This window comes from Nannospalax galili, unplaced genomic scaffold, assembly GCF_000622305.1.
Source record: "Nannospalax galili isolate Female #2095 unplaced genomic scaffold, S.galili_v1.0 scaffold220, whole genome shotgun sequence".
NCBI classification, from domain to species: domain Eukaryota; kingdom Metazoa; phylum Chordata; class Mammalia; order Rodentia; family Spalacidae; genus Nannospalax; species Nannospalax galili.
In genome coordinates, this window is record NW_008347891.1 from 1,102,775 (window position 1) to 1,125,723 (window position 22,949).

The 22,949-nt window shown below is 39.7% G+C and overlaps 1 protein-coding gene across 17 annotated transcripts in view; it reads right to left on the reverse strand.

Annotated features, from left to right (window-relative positions):
• Trip12 (thyroid hormone receptor interactor 12) overlaps positions 1-22,949 on the reverse strand; it is a 152,711-nt gene that overhangs the window by 84,590 nt on the left and 45,172 nt on the right. For 9 of the 17 annotated variants that reach the window (XM_008844459.3, XM_008844467.3, XM_017800958.2 and 6 more), the window contains 2 exons: positions 14,998-15,120; positions 12,428-13,227 (listed from right to left, as the gene is read on the reverse strand). The exons of 1 other annotated variant lie outside the window; for it this stretch is intronic. In XM_008844459.3, the coding sequence (XP_008842681.1) occupies positions 12,428-13,227; positions 14,998-15,120 (923 nt within the window). The remainder of the gene's footprint in view (positions 1-12,427; positions 13,228-14,997; positions 15,121-22,949) is intronic. 7 more of the 17 variants (XM_017800960.2, XM_008844466.3, XM_017800959.2 and 4 more) reach the window with 2 other exon arrangements.

Below are 22,949 nucleotides of genomic sequence, written 5' to 3' on the forward strand. Positions count from 1 at the left end.
GAATAGTGAAGAAAAGGCTTCCAAGTCACTACATAGTCTTATGTTCCCATTCTTACTATGCCACTTATGCAGGGAAGTTATTCTACCTCCATGAAATAACATTCTTGAATAACTATCCTAAACAACTATTATTTTTTCAAGTCACATGTGACTGACTACCTAAGTAAAATACCTGGTATTTAACAGATGCTAAAATGCTGCCAGACCCTTCTCTTGTTTCAAAAGGTTAGGCTGTAATTAGAAATCAGAACAAGAGCAGTAGCTCTGAGATGGGAAAAGCAATATACTGGCTCCATGAAATGCAGAAAGTGACATTACGAAACAAGTTTTAAAACATTGTCTATGATTGTGTAGAGCAGGTTTAATAGAACTATCTAGTTTGTTCATGGTCCAATAACTGCACAATTCTTGTTTCCTCAATTAAGAGTTCTGCCAAAAATCACAGAAACGCCACTAAAAATGAGTTTGTCCTGTTGGACAGGAAGGCACTTAAAGTCCAGGAACAATACAAGAAAGTGCCACTGCTGTTTGGTTGCCCAGCAGAACTAGCCCATAAGGGTCCTAAAGATGAGGATGTCATATTCCTTGGTCCCAGGACATAGAAAGCACAAGCTGGAACTGGGTCTGAAATGTCCTCCCTGCTGGCTAACCCTAATAGTATGGATGACAGGTGCTATCCAGGTTGCTGGGAGAGAACTGTCCATCTTTATCAGAGAGCTGCAGAGATGGCTCAGTGGTTAAGAGCACTTGCTACTGTTGCACAGAACCAGGTTCAGCTCCCAGCACCCACATAAAGGTTAACAACTGTCTGCAACTCCAGTTGCAGGGGATTCAATGTCTTTTTTCAACCTCTCTCAAGAGGCACCAGCACCCATTTGGTGCATATACATATATAGATACTGGCAAAACATTCATACACATAAAAAACAAAAAGCAATCTTACTCAGCTGTGAACCCTATATACAACAATCATGACTAAGATGAGCTCACTGATACAATAGTACCAAGTCTGTTAGGGGGTAAACAACTACTTTCTGATAGGAATTTACATTTGGTACTGCAAACCCTGGGGGTGGACCATAAGGGGGAGATCATAGGCTCTAATGGGAAGTTACTGCTTTTGTTTTGCTAAATGAACATGATGTGCCTACCAAATTGCCTTCTAAGTATCTGTTTATGCCCTTTAGGTTAGTGCTGCTGTCAGCTTTGGTCAAAGAAACTTTTATACAGTCCTCAGTGCTGCCTGCAGAGACTAGTAACAGAGTACTGAGAATAATGACCACTGAACACAGAGCCAAAGATGGGACATCTGTATTACCCCTTCCAGGCTCAAACAACATTGAAGAAGGGGAAGCAGCAGGGAGATAATAGCCAGGAATTCACAAGTTTGTGGCTCATGACCCACAAACTGCATATCAGAGTTCAATCCTTGGAATCCATAGAACCAACTTCCTAAAGTTGTCTTCTGTCCACACACATGCTATGGAAAGAGCTCATATTCTCACACACACCCCCCAAAACTAATAAATAAATAGTAAAAAAAGAGGAGTTGGCACAGCAGTTAAAGGTACTTGCCACCAAGTCTGAAAACCTGAGTTTGATGCCCTGGACTTACATGGTATTAGACAACTGACTCCCTCAATTTGTCCTCTGACCTCCACATATGCAATGTAGCACACCCAGACACACCCACATGCCACTCAAACATTTATTTTTTTCAGAATAGACGTAACTTAGAAAAAATTTTTTAATGAAGAATTTGAACCGGGGGTGGCGGTCCATGATTTTACAATCAGCACTCAGAAGGCACAAGCAGGATCTACCTGAGCTGGAGGCCACTGTGGTTTATATGGCAAGTGAAGGCTACACAGTAAGACCCAGTCTCAGAAAAACAAACAAAAACACAAATTAAGAACAGAAGGGGAAGAGGTTTGGAAGGCGACCTTATTTCCCAGCATGACGTGTATAGGACTACTGAACTCACAGCAAGAGCTGTGATTCCCTGCAGAAGATCTGGTAAAGCCTGGGGCCATACAATCTACCTAGAAGGGAGAAAGGCTCACAGGCCCTACCCTCACAGAGGATTTTGCAGTTAAGGAAGTTGATGGGGGAAGCCACTTAAGAAATAATCCCCCATCCATTCTCCTGTAAGCAACACTAATGAAACTTACTGGGTCACTTCCACCACCCACCAAGAAATAAGGGTGTAGTGGAGACAAAGATAAGGTGATGGATAGGACTGAAATGTGTATGAAAGTATCACGATAAAACCCAACACATATAATTAACATATGCTAATTTGAAAACTTTTAAAATGGGGTCTATAAGAAAAGAAAGCTTAGGCCTAGAGAGATGGCTCAGCACTTGCAGAGAACCCAGGTTCAATTCCCAGCACCCACATGGCAGTTAACAACCGTCCCGGAACTACAGTTTCAAGGGAATTCAACATCCTCTTTGACCTCCCAGGGTACTGCAGATCATGAGTGCGTTTACATATACACAGGTAATAAACTCATACACATAAAATAAAAATAGTATATTTTTAAAAAGAATGCTTACTAGGTATACTGATACACGCCTGTAAATGCATTGGGATGTTGAGAGGTTCAGAAGTTCAAGAGCATTATGTACTACAGACCAAGTTCTAGGCCAGACTTATATGATAAAGGGGGAGGAAAGGACCAGCATGGTGGAACACACCTTCAGTCTCAGTGACAAGGAGGCAGACAGATCTCTGTCAGTTCAAGGACAGCTGGAGGTATATAGTAAGTGATAGGTAGGAATGTTGGAGAGAGTGTGCGTGCGGTGGAGAGCACGAGCGGATGGATGCGGCACTGAGGCACAGATGGAATTCTCAGCGGGATACAGCTTTATTTTGCACGGGACACGTTTCCCTCGGGGAAGGGAAAGATGTCAGCGAAGGGCAGGAGAGGGAAAGATGTCAGCCCTTGGGCTGGGAGCTGGGACTTTATATATGGGGGCTGTAGGGTGTAGAAGGGAGGAATGTTTGGGGGAGAAATCAGGGAGGGGGAAGCAGGAAAAGCAGGTAGGATTAGGGTCTGGAAGTGTTTACTTTTTCCCTCTTAAGATAAGAGAAAAACAGCTTCTAAAATCTCTGGTTATCAGGTAGAATCTGCTTATCGTATCTTTGGAGATCAGAGGAAAGGCAGGCTGCTTCTCAGCAGAGTTTGTTTCCCTTGACTCCAAAGGTCAAGGTGAGGTCCCTGTTGGGGAGGGGGGAAATTGCTGCTGTTTGGAACCCTAATGTAAGACCCTGTCTCCAAACCAACCACCACCACCATCACCAAAAAATATGGGGCGGGGGGGTGGGAGGGGCTATCTGCTATGACCTCACCATAGAACTCTTAAAACCCAAGAGCTAAATGAGATGATTTTAGGCAAGCGGAAGGGGTAAGGGAGAATGTAAATCTCCTGGAATGTAAATTTAGGCCTATCTCTGAGATGGAGGCCAGCCTGGTCCACAGGCCACAAAAAAACAGGGATGGAAGGAGGTTCAAGAGCTGGGTCAACATTGTCAAGAGAAACTGAGCAGGCTGGAGAGCTGGCTCAGTAGTAAATAGCACTTATTGTTCCCGCAGAGGAGCCAGGTTTCGTTCCCAGCACCCATTGAGCAGCTAACAATTGGCTGCAACTCCAGTTCAGGGGAAGCTGATGCCCTCTTATGGCCTTCAAGGCATTGTACACATACACTGTACACAAAGGTGCACTTGCAAATACAGGCAAAGCATTCATATACAAAACAAGATCTTGTTTAAAAAGAGAAAAGAAAATCTCGGCATTAGAATGGAGGCTGTGCCTTCTTAAAGAGGTCTTTTGCTTCTTTTCACTTCAAGATACTAATCTGGCAAATTCTAATCCATTATCTGTAACTTCAGACTGAAAATACTTTACAGATGTGCTCCATATTTAAAGTATACCAAAGTTCTAAAACTTTAAAAGATACTACCTTTCCAAATACCATATGATATACAGAACCAAAACTTTTCTATAGGAGTCTAGCAAAATGGTTCAGTCAGTAAGGTACTTCCTGCCAAAGCTGAAAGCCTAGTTCGATACCCCAAACCCACAAGGCACAAGAAGAGACTCCCAGAAGATGCCCCATTACCTCCACAAACACCACCAAACATGCACCCATACACAAAAAAATACATTTTTTTCAAAAATGATACACAGCCTAGTCAAGTAGCTTTCTTATCGAAGGTTAATACTGAAATTTACGTAGTAAAGTAGCTCTAGATTTAGGGTTAAACAGAATTACCAACTCTATTTCAATATTAACTGAACTTTGATAAGAATGCTATTAGGAGGGCTCAGCAGATGCAGCACTTGTCACCAAGACAGATAACCGGAGCTCACTCTCCAATGGTACAAGAGCAAAACCAATGACCTCTGGACTCCACACGTGCACCATGACACACCCTCACCCACATACATATAGAACAAGCACACAAAATGAAATTTTGAAAGGAGGTGTAGTGGCCCACACCTTAATTCCACCACTTTGAGAGACAGAGGCAGGCATATCTTTGTGAGATCAAGGCCAGCCTACAAAGTGAGTTCTAAATCAGTCAAGGCTACAGGGAGACCCTGTCACAAAAACAAACGAGACAGCCTGAGACGGTGGGTTTGGACCTCCACTGGTGTAGCGGCTCTGATCTCAACAGATCACCAGAGAATTCTGGCCTCCCTCTGAGATAGGGGCTGAGAACGCAGGGGGACTACCTGAGAGTGCTCGGATCCTGCCTCTACGGGGTGAAGGAAGCCTGAGTGTACCTGACTGAAACCTAAATTGGGCCTCTAAGGATACTCCTGAATACCTGATCTGAAGCCATCAGTACCCTCCAAATTAAATCTGAGAGAACCTGAACCCTGTACCAACCAGCTTTACATAACCAATAAAGAAAGGCTCCAGGCACCCCAATAATACAAACAGAAGCATACTTCAACTTCATTCTCATATCAGAATCATAAACAAGAAATTCACATACCAAAATTACAATGAAAGAATAATAAAAGAAAAGCCAAAACACTATGTCCCCACGAAACTCCACCAATCCTGTAGAAGAGTTCTACAAGGAGAACCATCTAGCGATAACCCAGAACACTAAATTTAAAAGAACAATCATAAATATGATCAAGGAATTCAATGAACTTACAGAATATGCGAACAAACAAATCAGAGACCTAAAAGAAGATAGGGATGAACTTCTGAATGAATTCACAAAAGAGAAACATGGAAGAAAATTCAGGCAGAAATAAAGAAGCAAGTGAAAACTCAATAAGCCAACTTGCAAACAACAGAGGAAAGCCTCACTGCTAGACTGAATGAAATGGAAAATGGAATAGGGACAATAAAGTTAAGAACTGGACCACTCAAGCAAAGATTATGGAAAATTGAAGAAAACACAGGAATGGAATATGCAACAGATGTAGGACACCATGAAAAGACCAAATCTACGGATAATAGGACTAGAGGACCACATATTAAACAGGATTGTAGGAGAATTTCCCGAAATTAAGGAAAAGACATCTCCATACAAATTCAGGTAGCACATAGGAACAGAAAAGAAATTCCCCACAACATATCATGGTAAAAACACTACGTACAGAGCCAAGAGAATATGGAAAGCAGCAAAAGAAAAACAAGTTATATACAAATGAAAGCCCACCAGAATTATGGCTGACTTATCAATACGAACTATGAAAGCCAGAAGAGCCTGGACCAAGGCATTTCCAGTTCTACATGACAATAGATGCCAGCCCAGAATGGACTTGACCTAACAAAAATGTCAATTACAGTTAGGGGGAAAGAAAAAAAATCTTCCATGACACGAACAGCCTGAAAGAATACATGTCCAAAAAACCAGCCCTTCAAAGAATACTTAAAGCAATAGAGAGAGGAGAGAAACAACTATATCCCAGTAACAACAAAAGAAAATATATAAAGGCATAATCTAGGAAACACAAAATTAGAGAACACAAACAGCAATCAAAATGACGGCAACCAATACACACCTTTCAATAATAACCTTAAATATAAATGGACAGAACTCCCCAGTCAAAAGACACAAGCTAAAGTGAATGGATTAAGAAACAAAATCTGGACTGGAGAGATGGCTCAGTGGTTAAAAGCACTGGTTGTTCTTGCAGAAGACCTGGGTTTGAATCCCAGCACCCACATGATAGCTAACAACTGTCTGTAACTCCAGTTCCAGGAAATCCGACAGTCTTTTCTGTCCTCCACGGGCATTGCATTACCCAGGTGTACTTACCTACATGCAGGCATAACACTCATACACATTAAAAAATAAATAAATAAAATAAAATATAAAAAAAAAGAAAGAAAGAAAGAAAATCCATCTCTTTGCTGTCTGCAAGAAACCCATCTCACCTTCAAGGACAGGTACTACCTGAACATAAAAGATGGAAAAGAATATTCCAAGCAAATTGGCACTAAGAAACAAGCAGGGGTTGCAATTCTAATATCTGACAAAATAGACTTCAAAGTAAAACTAATCAGAAGAGCTAAGGAGGGTCACTTCATTCTGATCAAAGGAACAGTTAAGCAAGAAGATACTGCAATCCTTAACACATATGCACCAAACTGGTGCCACTGAATTCATAAAAACACTACTACAGGACATTAAGACACAGATTAACCCCAACTCAGGAATAGTAGGAGACTTCAATACCCCACTGTCTCCATCAGACAGGTCCACTGGACAAAGAATAAAGAGACAATTGAATTAAATAATACCATATACAAAAATAGACCTAACAGACATCTTTTGAAAATTCCACCCAAAGAATACACTTTCTACTCAGCACCCAATGGGAACTTTTGCAAAAACTGACCACATACTGGGCCACAAAACAAAACCTCAACAAATATAATTCCATGCATTCTATCGGACCACAATGCAATAAAGCTCAAAAGCAACACTGGACAAAGCCCTAGTTACTACACGAACTCGTGGTGACTGAACAGCACACTGCTAAACAAGTGGGTCAAGGGAGAAATAAAGAAATAAAAAGAATGTCTGGAATTCAAGGAAAAGGACAACACAACACAACTTCTGGGACACATTAAAAGCAGCCCTAAGAGCTAAGTTGATACCGCTAAGTACCTATATTAAAAAATTACAAAGAGCCCAAATAAATGACCTAACATTGCAACTCAAGATGCTGGAAAGACAAGAATAAATGAAACCCAAACCCAGCAGAAGAGAAGAAATAACAAAAATCAGAGCAGAAATTAATGAAATAATACAAAGGATTAATGAATCTAAGAGCTGGTTCTTTGAAAAGCTAAACAAGACAGACCCTTAGCCCAGTTATCCAAAAAAAAAAAAAAAACCCCCTAACCCATTTAAAAAAAAAAAAAAAAAGAGCAAATCCAAATCAACAAAATCAGAGATGAAAGGGGAAACATCACAACACACACACAAAAGATCCAGACCATTGTAAGGGAGTATTTTAAAAAACTTATATGCTACTAAATCTGAAAATCTAAAAGAAACGGATGGATATCTGAAATCATGGGACTCACCAAAGTTAAACCAAGAAGAGATCAACAGTTTAAACAGACCCAACAGATCTCCACCTGTTGAAGAATGAAACTAGATCCTTATCTTTCACCTTGCACAAAAGTCAACTCCAAATGGATCAAAGACCTCAGTGTGAAACTGGAAACACTGAAACTGTTAGAAGGAAATATTGACAGTAACTTACAAGATATAGGCGTAGGAAAGGATTTTCTAAATCAGATAGAAGTTTCTCAGAAATTAAGGTCAGCAATCAACAAATGGGACCTCATTAAACTAAAAAAACTTCTGTACCGCAAAAGAAACAATCAAAGTGAAGAGAGGGCTGGAGAGATGCCTCAGCAGTTAAGAACACCGGTTGTTCTTGCATAACACCCGGGTTTGAATCCCAGGAACCACACGGCAGCTAACAACTGTCTGTAACTCCAGTTCCAGGGGATCCAACGGCCTCTTTTGTCCTCCGCAGGCATTGCATAACACGGGTGTACTTACATATATGCAGGCATAACACTCATACACATAAAATAAATATTTAAAAAAAATAATTTTTAAAAAAGTGAAGAGAAAGGCCAGGCATGGTGGCACACGCCTGTAGTCCCAGTACTTGCGAGGCAGAGGCAGGTGATCTCTGTGAGTTCAAGGCCAGCCTGGTCTACATAGTGAGTTCCAGGACAGCTGGGGCTACAGGGAGACCCTGTCTCAAAAAGACCAAAAAAAAAAAAGTGAAGAGAAAACCCACAGAATGGGAAAAAAATCTTCACCAGTGACACATCTGACAGACGTTTAGCGTCCAGAATATATAAAGAACTCAAAACAAAGAATTGAGAAACCAAATGACTCAATTAAAAGATGGGCTAAATATCTAAACAGAGTTCTCAAAGGAAGAAATAAAAATGGCAAGAAACGTCTCAAAAAGTGTTCAACATCATTAGTAATTAGGGAAATGCAAATTAAAACCACCCTAAGGTATCACCTTACCCTAATCAGACTGGGTAGGATCAAGAAAACGAATGATAACAAATGCTGGCAAGGATGTAGAGAAAGGAGAACACTCAATCACTGCTAGTGGGATTTCAAACTCGTGCAACCTCTATCGAAAACAGTGTGGAGAACTCAAAACGAAAAATGAACCTACCATATGACCTGGTTATACCATTCCTTGGCATATAACCAAAGGACTCATCCTATTGTAGAGACACTTGTACATTCATGTTTGTTGCTGCTCTTTTCATAATAGCTAGGAGATGGCAGCAACCTAAGTGCCTCTCAACTGACGAGTGGTTAACAAAAATGTAGTACATTTACACAATAGAGTTCTATTCAGCAGTAAAGAAAGATGAAATAATGAAATTTGCAAGTAAATGGATGGCTCTAGAAACTGTTATACTAAGTGAGGTAACACAGACTGAGAAAAACAAATGACATATATTCTCCCTCATATGTGGATCCTAGCACCAAATCCTTTTAAATTCCAGGTCCTTTTAATAAAATGATGCCATACAGCAGTCCCTTCTGCAAGAACTACCATCATCACTTCAGCTGAGCCTGATAGCTAAACATCATCACAATTGAGCTTGTTGTTGGTTGTGCTCATTCAAGGTCACTGGGCCCTCACCTGAGTATCCAGCCACTCTTCCCAGCCAACTATATGTAATTTGACCCTACTCACACATGGCTTCCTGGATTTGGGGAGGGCTAAAGTATACAATTTGGGGAAGGCTAGGAAGAGAAGGAGCCCATGCTGGGTAAAGGCTTTCCGGTGTGCATACCCTCAGGTCATACATACACCTCATCAACCCCTCAGTTGTCTTGGTTAAGTAAGCTCAATAAATTCACTGGTTCCCCAGTAAAACTTTAATCAAACATTGACTTGACACTAGAACCTTAAAAGGGAATAAACATTGCTTAGCATCCCCAGGAAGGGAAGTTTCACAATTCACAGAAAATCTGTTAATGCTATTATGTCTCATAAATATTTTTTAAAAAAGAAAAAGAAAATGAGAATGTAAAAGATGTTAAGAGGATATGGGAATGGAGATATTTTCCAAAATAGAAAAAATGAGAAAGCCTAAGCAAGTGATGAAGGTCTGTGTAGGTTTGTTATGATATATAAAGGATGAGACAAAAATAATATACACATAATAAAATTTCTATGGTCATAGTTTAGTCAACCAGTTTAACGAACAAAATATATATAGTCAAGATTTATCTGAGAATATTTGTTTTTTTACCCAAGCCTCATCTACAGGAAGACAGAAGATGGGCGTGGTGGCACATACCTTTAATTCCAGCACTCGGATCTCTGTGAGTTCAAGGCCAGCCTGGTCGTACACAGTGAGTTCTAGGACAGCTGGGGCTACGGGGAGACCTGTCTCAAAAAAAGACCAAAAAAAAAAAGGTACCAGACAGGTGGAACTAACCTTATTGGATGTTTAACAGCCATAGTTTGATGCCTATACTAATGTGGTCAGATGGACTTAAAGGACAGTTTTTGCCCCTTGCCCTCCAAGGTCGACTAAGTTCCAGGGGACTATGGAACATCTCTCAAAATGCCCTGTAACTGTGGTCAGACCCCATGAGATGGACTTGAACCAGTGTCCAGTCTACAAAGAGGAGGGTCGACTCAGAGGAAGCACCTCATTCATGCTTCCAAGTGAAGCCAGACATGGTCAAGCAGGACCTTTGACTTATCTTCACATAGATGGAACTGGTAAGAGAAAGGAGCCAGAAGCTCCTCCCAAGCCCATGTGACACCTGAGGAACAGATCCTCAAAACGACCTTAAGTGTAAAAATAAATTTATTTATTTATTTGGGCCAACTGTATGGTCTTAAACACCCCAAAGGAAAGTATAACCGAAGAATAAAGTCATCAGTATATTTCTTTCAGAGTTCAAGGGATTACACTTTCTAGACATCAGGCTTAAGTCTACAAAAAGTTATTTAGACAATTATTTCTCATTGATGATTTTGTTCCTAACCAGAAAATGCTGCTCAGATGTAAGACTTCAAATCTTTGTCTGCAATACTATAGTGACCCCTGTAGCTAAGGGAGACAACCAGCTATTGTTCTAAAATGATGGATAAATTTGTTTTCTCCCCCTATCTGGAAGCCTTTGAGAGGGAACTGACATTAATTCTAACCACTCCAACTGCGCTCAAAATACCTAAAAGCAAATCCTGAATCCATCACTCTTGAGTCCAGCCTTGGAAGACAAAAGAAAAATGAGGAGGAACCCAATAGAGGGATGCTACTGGAAGGCCTTGTCAAGAAATTCCAATGGACTCTCATATGAACATTTGAAAATTGCCCTGTTCTGACTTTTTTCTAGTTCCCTGTCTAGAACTTGTAATGCTAATTAGTCTTGCCTTTACTTCTCCTTCACATCTATTCAGGATTCAAGGACTACTTTCTTTTCCTCGAGATAAGAGTTAAATAATTTGGGAGTCTTTCAGACAGACCCACTGAAAGAGTAACCCTCCAATGGCCTCACCCTGGGTCCCTGTTCAGCATGGAAGAAGCCAGAGCAGTCTGAGTCCCTATTCCCTACTGGCAATCTGGTAACCTCTTCAGAGTATGGCATGATAAGAATAGGAGGTAGGAACTGGCTAGGCAGGGTAAAAAGACCTCAAGAAAAGTAGCCAGTTTCCTGGCTAAAAGTCTCAATGTCCTTGGGCCTCTAAGCAAGATACTCTGTTCCAAAGGCCAAAAATGTTGAAAATATTTGGGAGCTTTTATCTAATCCTTAAGCGATTTTAGGGTTACCTCTTCGGGGGGGGGGGGGATGTTAAGAGTAGCCAAAAGCCCCATAAAAATAAAGAAAAAAAAACCACACTGGAACAAAGTTTTCAAAGTCTTCCAATAACCAAGAAAATGTTCTATCAAAACACAATATTTAAGTGAACCCAAAAGAAAATTGCCAAAAACAAACTTCCTGAGGTCAAAAGCAATGATGCATGCCTATAACCCAGGCCAAAGAACAAATTATCAAAGGTTTGAAGCCAGATGGAACAACATGGTGAGACTGACTCACCAATTTTAAAAACAAACCAGTGTTTTTAAATGTGAGAAAAGTGGATGTATGCTCTCGTTCTATTTGTCCTTTCTAGATTTCTTAAAACAGAACAGGGAGGAAGAGAACAACTTTCAAATCTCAGCAATCAGCAGTTGCAGAGTCAGCACCAATTCAAATCAGTTCTAACAAGACAGCCTCCTAAAGAACTCTTCTGGGAAGAGAGGTTACCGAAGTGCTGGAGATCTCCAAGGCTGGGGTAACGAAAGACAGAGCAATGTTTCTTCCTTCTGGTTTCTGTTTCTTTGCTTGAATGTACTATTTCTACTCTTCTGCAAGCTACAAGACAACACTCTCCATGAATCTAGTACCCAGAACAGTATGTAGAACCTAAGAGGCAATCATCTAGACCCTAAAAGCCATTAAATATTACACATAAAGTTTTCATTTATTTTAGGGTAATTTACTCTAATAATTTAATATACCATTGCCATACATCAAGATATTACTTTAAAAGAGTGATTTCTAATTATAGTCAAGAGCAACTCAGACGACAATCTTTTAAAATAGTACAAAATAAAATTCCAGTTATTTTTCCCACCCTGAAACTATGAAAAAACTAAAGTATCAGATGCTGTAAAGACAAAGGTAGAGACACTAAAATGTACTAACTTAGTAGCATTAAGACATTCCTTAACCGTCTCTATAAATCTAATAGCATCAGGAACAAATATATATAGATACAATAACAAATCTAAGACTATCGCAGGAAAAAAGAAAACTTGAAAGTACAATCACTTCTGACCAAGAAAGAGGTTTTGAGTAAAGGAAAAGGATTTCCATTAACTTACTTGCTAATTTGGCCTGTAATCCAGAAGGTCCAGGTTTTGATGTCTCTGACTTAGAAGACCCTGGAAGAGACAGTTTTGTTTTAGGTAGGCTAACTTTAGGGCTGAAACGAGCAGCCCAATCAAATTTTGAAGAGCCACCAGTTTTACTCTGTTCCTTCTCCCTGCTACTTCTTCTGGGACTAGGACTGGACGCCGAACGGGAACGCCTGGCCTTGTTCTGGTCTTTTCCTTGTTTCACCCTGGCACCTGGTGGTACAGTCGAAGAGGCCGAGGCTACAGCAGAAGATGAGGAGGAAGTAGAGGCAGCAGAAGAAGAATCAGTGATGGTGCTACACCCAGCTTTGGCTGAGGTGGCCGATTTTGAAGCCAGCTTGGTGGGTTTTGCAGATCTCTCTTCGGCACCAGTTGATTCGGACCCAGAACCACTCTTCACACAAGAAATCTCTGTCCTCTTTCTTTTCTGACTCCGTGAACTACCAGCGGCCCCACTCTTTCTGGTGTGAGCCTTGCTTGTTGATGGCAATTGTGCAGATTTCAGTTGTTCCTGGTCTAAATGTCTCTTCTTTGACTTACTATGTGGCTTATTTGTTTCTGAGAGAGACTCAAAATGCTGAAGTGCTCTGGGCTTTTTTGCAGAGCTAGGAGAATTGGTCCTGTTGTAGTCTGGACTAGCACTGCGTTTCACTCCTCGAGAATTGTCTTTCTTAGGCACCTGCCCCGTTTTCTGCCTTTCTGAAGTATTGGCTCTGTCTGGATCCTCTGGCTGCGGAACTATGACAGCAGATGATGAACTGCAGCTTCTAAGAGGTCAGATAAGAAGAGAGTTAGCTATAGCCTACCACGAGCAAACTTGTCATCAAACATAGATTCCTAAACCTCTTAGGGAGAAAGTGTGAGGACAGTTCCTAATTAAGGCCAATATTTAAAAAAAAAAAAAAAAAAAAAAAAAAAAGTGTCCAAATGGTTCAAAATTCCAAAGAAAAAGACGAGTTTTGAAACATATTTTATTAGAAAATCAGCAAGGCATGGTGGCACAAGCCTTTAATCCCAGAACTTGAGGGGCAGGGGAGGACAGAGGCAGGAAGATAGATCTCTTTGAGCTTGAGTCAAGTTCCAGGCCGGCTCAACACAGTGAAACCCTGTCACAGAAGAGGAAGGGAGGAGGGAGGAAGGGAGATTAGCTGGTTGATAGATGATGGATGGATAGTTGATAGAAGATATAGAAAGCAGATAAGAGAGACAGAGTTTCTGACAGGGGGCAGGAGCTTACGTAGCCCAGAAGGAACTCAAACTAACTAAGGCTGGGTTTTAATACCTATACCCCTGCCTCCCAAGTACTAAGATTGCATGATTGTACCACCACACACAGCTCAAAAGAAGAGTTTGTGTTATTTTAAGATCTAAGAGTATTTTGCCTGCATGTGTGGGTACCACCTGAGTGCCTGGTGCCCACAGAGGCCAGAAGAGGACCACAGATACCCTGGAAATGGAATTACAGATGGATTTGGCCACCATATAGGTGCTAGGAACCAAATCTGGGTCCTCTGCAAGAGCAGTATACACTTAAGCACTGAGCCATCTTTCTAGTCCCAAAATAAAGATATTCTTTAGTCCAAAGATCATGGACACTGACACCCCTAATCAAAAAATTAGTCATTATTTTAAGAAAAAGGATGCCAAGTGGTTCAGGATCCTTACAGAGTAGAGTACTGATGATCCATTCCAAAAAATAACTTTTCTCAAAGTAAATAAGTATAAACATACATTTTCTAAAAGGTTAAACATTTTCAGCCTGTAAACTATGAATAGTCACAGTTAACATTCCTTTGCAAAGATTCCTAACAATTAGAGATCTTATGACTAATTTGAAGAAAACTAATGAACACAAACAAAACTAAGCTAAATCATGACTCTATGACAATCAACATTAAAGAAAATGGTAAATGGCATCTTTAAAGACCTATAATGGAGGCTGGAGAGATGGCTCAACTGTTAAAAAGCACTTGCTGCTCTTTTAGAGGACCCGAGTTTGGTTTTCAATTCCCGCATCATGTGGCTCACAGCCACCTGAAACTCCAGCCCCAGGAGATCTGATGTCCTCTCTGGACTCAGAGCACCTACAGTCACACAAGCACAAACCCACAAAATACACATATATACTTAGAAATCTTTAAGGGTGGGGGCAAGACAAGGTCTCCCTCTGGCCCCAGCTGACCTGGAACTCAATATATAGGCCTCAATCTCACAGAGATTCGCCTGCCTCTGCCTCCCAAGTGCTGGAACTTAAGGTATCCGCCACCATGATGGCAATAATTTTAAAATCTTTTTAAAAATGCCTCTATAATGGGTTTGTTAACCAACTGAGGAACCCCAGCTCTCCTAAAAAAGTGTAAATTTCCTTTTCTAGGCCATGTATCAGTGATATCACTGCAAATGATAAATTACTATTCCTAAAATACACTCAGAATAATGAAAACATTTGCCAGATAACCTGTAAGCTTAAATTATGTAATAATTAGAATACACTTTTAGTCTCTCTTGAAAATGTAGAAAGCAATGTGATATTTTACCTTTTAGAAAGGTGTCCCCTTGACAGTTCAGTAGTGTTAGACTGTGCTTTGGGTGCCTTAGAATTAGATTTTCTACTCTCAGGAGGGATATTTCCCTTGTGTTTTGCCTGCCCTAAATGTGACCTGTCAGCAGAAAATCAAAACAGAAATCTATCAGGACAATGAGATGCAAATACAGTACTGAAAGTGAAATATTTTTACATTGAAAAGGCCTGCCAATTCATTATTTACCTACAAGTCTTCCAAATAAACATAAAATTATTCCATTAGATAATCTAAGAAAAAAACGATTTTATCTTAGAACTGACTACCACATCTATACCAAAGTTAAGATTTCTACTTACTGTTACCATAAATGCATACTATTGTCCATACTTAAACACACACCGCAAACATATACTTTAGAGCAAAACACTACTTTTAATGTATAGTGTGTTATTGCATAGTAAGATGACTAAATAATAATGTGCTACATATTAGAAAAATTTGAGAATGTGTAGTCTGGACAGATGGCTCAATGGTTGTCAAGAACACTGGCTGTTCTTGAAGAGAACCTGGATTTGGTTCCCAGGACCCACATGACAACTTACCACCTTTGGTAACTCCAGTTCCAGGGGATCCTATGCCCTCTTCTACCCTGTTCGGGCACTGCAGATCATTCGTTTCCATAAAGTAAAAATTAAAGTACATTAAACCTAGGGATTTGGATGTTTTACCCCAAAGAAATGATAAATGACATACAGGTTTAACCTGATCTAAATAATATATATTGTATACAGGTATCAAAACACATTACACAATACTCCATAAATGTGCATTTTTTGTGTTATCAAATAAATGTAAATCTGTAATTTAAAAAAAATTATTGAGCCATTTAACTATGGTTTATTTTTTATGTGTACGAGTGTATTGCCTGCATGTACGTAAGTGCACCTGTGTTGTGCAATGCCGCAGAAATCAGAAGAGGGCTTCAGATTCCCCTGGAACTGGAGTTAACAGTTCATAGCCACCATGTGAGTGCTGGGACTCAAACCCAGGTCCTCTGCAAGAACAATCAGTGCTCTTAACTACTGAGCCATTTCTTCAGCCCCTTTAACTATGGTTTTTAAAGATTTATAATAGCCAAGTATATAGTTCAGTTGTCAAGTGTATGCCCTGGTAATGTGCATAAGGCCTTAGGTTCAATCTCAGGTACTAGGGAAAGGGGGCATCCACCTTGAAGAACTATATATAAAAATGGCCATCTGTGATTCACGAAGTAACACCTTCCAATTTGTATACTGAAATATAGATAGGCACAGTACATGCAGATCAGAGGAATAAATTCTCAAATTGGTTTTGCAGAGAAAAAAATCAAAACATGCCAATTGTTTAAAAAAAACTACATGAAATCAAGAAAGTATTTTCTAAGAATTTTCAAGTTTTAAACAGAAAGCACACATGTGTACATGTGAACACATGCACCATCCTGGAGGTACATAACAGAATTTATCACAGAATGTGTGCCTGTTCAAAAGATTCCATCAATGATAGGGCTACAAATCTAAGCATCAGGCCAGCCAAGTTTGAAGAAATTCTATCTTCAACTGTTCTTTCTTTTCCTAAGGTCAGGCAGCGTCTACATGAAATTTAGATAAGCTATAAAACAATGTATGTGCCAGGTGTGGGGGCTGACAAAGGCAGGTCAATCTCTGAATTTGCAGACTGGCTTACATACCAAGTTCCAGGATAGCCAGAACTATATAGTGTGATCATGCCCCCCAAAAAAATAAGGAGGAAGAGAGAAGGGAGGAAAGTGGGAAAAAGCATATTAATATACCCAGGAAACAGATTTTACATATCTAAGATTAATAAATGCAATAGACATTCACATTCCATACAAAAAAGCACACGCTGATGAGAACAGAGAACAAAGTTGTATTAATACCCAAGACCTTTTCAAAAGAAAAGTCTTGACTGAGGGTGCAGCTTGATGTAAAATTTAAGCTAAGACTGCAAAAGACCTCGGGTTTGATCCCTAGCACTGAATTTTAACTCTAATACAGGATTTAAAAACCATGGTACAATGCTTATGAATTATGTCCTCCAGGTCCTATACGTCATCATTTTCATAGTTTTATTTATTTTGGGGGAACCTGAGGATGAAGGACCCAGGGCCTTGTATGTGCCAGAAAAGTCATATACCACTGAGCTGTGTCCCTTAGCCCTCAAAGTTTTATAATTTGAAAATCATGAAGGAAAAATTTCATTTTGAAGCTGAACATTGCTGCAGAATAATAAGTACTCCAAGACTAATCTATTAAAAATGTTACACGGAGGGCTACGAAATGGCTCAAGCAGTAAAATGCTGGCTACATAAACAAGAGGATTCAGGTATGGATCCCAGGCACACATTCTAAAAGGCAGGCATGCAGGCCAGTGTCTATAATCCCAGTGGAGAAGGTAGTGACAGGAGAATCCAGGGGCTGGCTACTCAGCCAGCCCATCTAGCCAACCTCTCTATGAGTGTCAGATTCAATGAGAAGATACTGTCACAAAAAGAGAGCAACTGAAGAAGACACCAAACATCAACATCTGACCTTTACAGATGCACGCATGGGAAACCACATACATACACAAACACATACCACACAGACAAACTTAAAGTCAACAGTCATTGTTTATCACCAGAAACTAATGCACTATATAAAAGCAGCACTTTTGTTTTTAAGCCAAATTCTTTTTTGGTTCTAAAACACACCTATGCAGTGCTGTGATTAGAACCACATTTATCTTTATCTCACTAAGACCTTAAAGTAGAAACCAGCAGGCAAATTCTCAGTATCAGGTCATAAAAAAGTAAAACTATATACTAGTCTCAGAAAATCAAAGTTTGCCAAAACTTGGCTTAAATTCAACAATACAAACACTGATCCTTTCTAAACTTATTTAACACTTGCTATTCTGAGGACTAATATCTTTTTAAAAAAATGATTATACAGGACCAATGAGTTGGCTCAGTAAGTAAAAGATGCTTGTGAGTAAGCCTGACAACTTAAGTTCTATCCATGAGACACCACATGGAAATACAGAACTGACTCCCATAAGTTGTCTTCAAACTTCCACAAGTGCACCAAGGCATGTGCACATCCATACACATAAATTTAGTAATTGTACATTTGCCTCAAAACATTAATCACCATTCTCCTAATTCTCTCCTCTTAAAAAGGTAGTTTTGGTGCCTCTTCATATAAAGGATGGTCATTATTTTCAAATTTGTAGGCAAATAATGTCACAAAAGCAGGTAAGGACAACACTGAAAAGTGAGCATGGCTATCCAATTAAATTTTATTTACATAAACAGGCAGTGATCAGAAATCTAGCCATAGGCTACAGTTTTCCAGCCCCGATTTATCCTGCAGAGTCAGACAACCAGATGGTACTATGAAGTGAAAATATGAAGTTTTTCAAAATAGGGCTCTGTTTTGTTATACTCATGTCTTATTAATGTTCAGAACACTATAAAGTAAACCGCCAAAGAATAATGATGACTAATACTGCATAGCTAACAAGATTATCACAATACTCAGCACTTAAGGAGCAGTGGATGCCTCAGGAGTTCATTTCTTCCCACGATCCTCATTTATCAAGCCTCCAATTTAAGATTAAATTTTATCAAAAACAATCTTGCTGAGCATGGTGGCACACACCTTTACTCCCAGCACTCCAGAGGCAGCAGCTCTCTATAAGTTCGAGGCCAGCCAGATCAAAAATCTCCACCCGAAAAGCATAATCTCTTTAAGAACTACTAAAATTTAAACCTCTTATAAATCAAAATTTCAGAATAGCATAGGAAAATTCCTGACATATAAACATTAGAGTAAGACCATTTGGCAAATCCAAATTACAAGGATTTGCCCTTCCACATCCATGTGTGTGCACATGCATAGATAAGACAGTAAGTGTTCCTAAACAAAACCTATGTAAAACTCACCCACAAAAAGCAGTAAAAAAAAGCTAATGTTAAAAGTAAACGCACTCACATCTCCATTATTCTCTAATGGGAATACTGACTGCTAGTCTACATACACATGATTAATTAAGATTCTTTTCAACAGCAGTGGTACTGCCCCCAAAGATCTATGTTGAAGAACTATGATGTTATTGGCATTTTTCTCTTTTTTGGTCTTTTTAAGACAGCGTCACCTTGTAGCCCCAGCTGTCCTAGACCAGGCTGGCCTCGAACTCACAGAGATCCGCCTGCCTCTGCTGGGATTAAAGGCATGCGCCACCATACCCGGCTGCTATTGGCATTTTACAAGCTGAAGATACCATGCAATATAGCATAGAAGGTTGTATAGGTAGTGATAGAGTGCTTTCTAAACCCATACAAGGCCATGCACAATGTAAAACAAAGAAAAACAAATGCCCCTTGACCAATGTTACAAATAGTCTTACTAGCAATGAAGACATTATGAAGAAAAATAAAACATGAAAGCATGAAAAATATATTTTTAACTTCTTAGTTCATTCTTAGTTCCAAAAACCCTGCTTCTGGCATTTATATCTATTGTTGCACTACATTCAGCAAGAAGCCAAGGATTTATGTACTTCAATGTTACAAAGTGTTTTTCTTTTATGTTTATAAAATGCTAAGATGTGAGAATAGTATTTCTAAATGGTAGGTAGACAAGTATTTTATATACTTAATTCATTTTAAGATCATTCACTAAGGGGCTGGAGAGATGGCCCAGCAGTTAAGAACAATGGTTCTTCTTGCAGAAGACCCAGGTTTGAATCCCAGCACCCACACGGCAGCTAACAACTGTCCATAACTCCAGTTCCTGGAGATCCGACAGCCTCTTCTGTCCTCCTCGGGCACTGCACAACACGGGTGCACTTACCTACATGCAGGCAATACACGCATACACATAAAATAATAAATATAAAAAAGATCATACACTTAATTCAATTAATTTTGAAGAAACATTTTATGAAATAAATACAACAAAGTCTGGTAAGGGTTGAGTATTATAACTAATCTATTTTTTTCAACAAATATGTTGGTTTCACACACTACCGATTACATACAACTCATGAAATATGGTAACATACGATCTAGTTTCTGTCCTCAAAGAGGTCAGTCTCATGAAACAAAGTCATCCACCAGGTGTTGCACTAAAGTTCCTCCAAAACACAGAAATTACCTCAATCCACCAGGTGTTGCACTAAAGTTCCTCCAAAACACAGAAATTACCTCAATCCACCAGGTGTTGCACTAAAGTTCCTCCAAAACACAGAAATTACCTCAATCAAGAGAATACAGGCTTTTCAGAACACATGGCTTCAAAACTGGCCTTAAAGAATGAAGAGCAACGAAAAAGAGCATGTCAGTCAAAATCCAAAAGTAGAGGAAGGAAATTATAAAACCCCACATGGTACTCAGCAAATAACATGAACTGCCCTGAACAAAGACATCTATTAGAAAACAAGGCTGGGCATGGTGGCACAAGCCTTTAAACCCAGCAGAGGCAGGCCGATCACTATCACTATGAGATCGAAACCAGCCTGGTCTACATAGTGATTTCCAGGCCAGCTGAGGCTATAGAGAAACCTTGTCTTGAAACAAAAACAAAATCCCTACAAGGTTGAAAGAGGCTAAGGCCAGATAATGCAGGTTTCTATCTGCCTTGTGTAAGGACCTAGGCTTTGTCCTTAATAAAGATTTACAATAAGAGATCAACAGAACCAGAAGCAGTAAGGAAAATGTCTAACAACCTGGGTATATATAGTGAGTGTGGATGAATAAATAATGTGTAATTGTTTAAGGAAAAGGGCAAAGCAAATAAATGGAATTAGACCATAGCAAAAAATGTCCCTAAAAAGTTGGAACCATAGAATCCAACTCAGTTTCACTCCCACAAAGTACCAGAGAGAAGAAATGAAAGATAATGAAAAAGTGGTTGTTGATACACTTGGTGATAGAGACCTCATAATTACAGTAACTGCTATAAAATTTCTTACAATGACATCAAAAATATTTGTTAAGGTGATCATTGTTATAAGCATCTAACATAATCCTAATCTTCAAATGATACAAAGGAGGTCTTGTTTCCATTTTAAAGACATTAAGAAAGGAGGCTTACCACATGTGGCCTCCAGCCAGAAAAGGTTGAGTCTGAGCCTAATTACTGAACTCAAATTCTGTAAAAAAGCACCCAATGGTCAAAACAAAAGATCTGCAACTATAACAAATTTTTCGTAACCATTCCGGTACTTTTGTCCCCAATTATACACTGAGAAATGGCTGAAAGATTTGGAGATGCTCTGTGAAAAACAAGAAAACACTACTTTTCCTTAAATATTCTGAAAAGGAATATGCTTCCTTCTGTTTCTGTAATAGAAAGGAGCCCTCCAAGTGTTCCCAGATAGCTAAGAAGCATTTGTGTCTTCTTTCAGTTACACTGAGCCTTCCTTAAAAAGCACTCTGAGTATGCATCATTGTCAGAATAAATGTAAATCCTCAGTAAAGGATGTGAAAGAATCTGAGAGCTCAAAACAACTCACAGGTTTCTCAGTATGTTAATGATAGAGCCTTAGGAATCTATGTTACACTTGACACTTAAACCAAGAAATACATACAAAAATTGAACTTAAAAATATATAAAGTATTACTTTGTACAACAAAGACCTTACAAGGGTACTATTAGGAATCAAATGTTTGGGGCTAAGGATGTAGCTCACTGGCACAGTGTCTAATATACTCAAAGCCCTAGGCTCAATACCCAGTACCACAGTGGGAGGAAAAAAAAGCAACCAGGTCAGTGTTTAACAGAAGACTGTAAATTTTGCTTCCCAACCATCTCAGCATTACCAACACAGAGCTCAAAGTGTAAAAAAGCATGTGCATGCATGATTCCACAGCCAGAACTCCAGGCTGAGTTAACTGTACAAGGGCAAATTACTACTACTGACAACTACTACCTGTAAGATACCCAGCCAATTCTAAAATCCTTCTTAAACTGGCTCAAGCTAGGCACAGTGGCACAGTAGAAGGAGCAGAAGTTCAAAGTCATCTTCAGCTACATAGCGAGTCTGAGGTCAACAAAGGCCTGTGAGATCCTTCCCCCACCCCCACCCCCCGCAAAAAATACCTCAAATTCATTTATAAGAAGCAGTGAGCTCAGGCCGGGCGTGGTAGTAGATGCCTTTAGTCCCAGGATTTGGAAGGCAGAGGCAGGGATCTCTGTGAGTTCAAGGCCAGCCTGGTCTACACAGTGACTTCCAGGTCATCTGGAGCTACAGGGAGACCCTGTCTCAAAAAGAAAAAAAAGAAAAAAAAAAAAAAAACCCTACATAACTAAAACAAATGGAAACCCCAAAGAGTTATTGAGTTTCTTGTTTATAAATGCATCCTCCTAACACTTTATTCCTCACAAAAAAGATGAAGCTAGAGACTAAAGAGATGGCTCAGCAGTTACGAACACTTGCTGCTCTTCCAAGACCCTAGTTCACTTTAAGGTTCCAACTCCCCCATCAGGTGGCTCACAACCGCTTCTAACTTCCACTCCAGGCTCCTGCTACACACATAGCATACGAAAGAAAACACACATCCATGCACACATACAAACAAGATTTTAAGAGCATGACGCTCTAGCTTAAATCTAACATCAGAAAACAGGAAAAAAAAGAAAGAAAAAGAAAAAAAAAAAAAAGGAGCCAGGTGTGGTGGTACATGCTTTTAATCTCAGCACTTGGGAGGCAGAGGCAGGCAGATCTCTGTAAGTTGGAGGCTAGCCTGTTTATCACAGCAGGTTCCAGGCCAGCTGGGGCTGCAGGGAGACTGTCTCAAAAAGACAGAAAGAGAAAGGAAGAAAGAAAAGACCAGAATGGATAGATGTCTTGGAAGTTCAGAGCTTGTACTGTTTCCTCTGGAGGATTTGAGCTGGGTTTCCAGAATCCACAACGGGCAG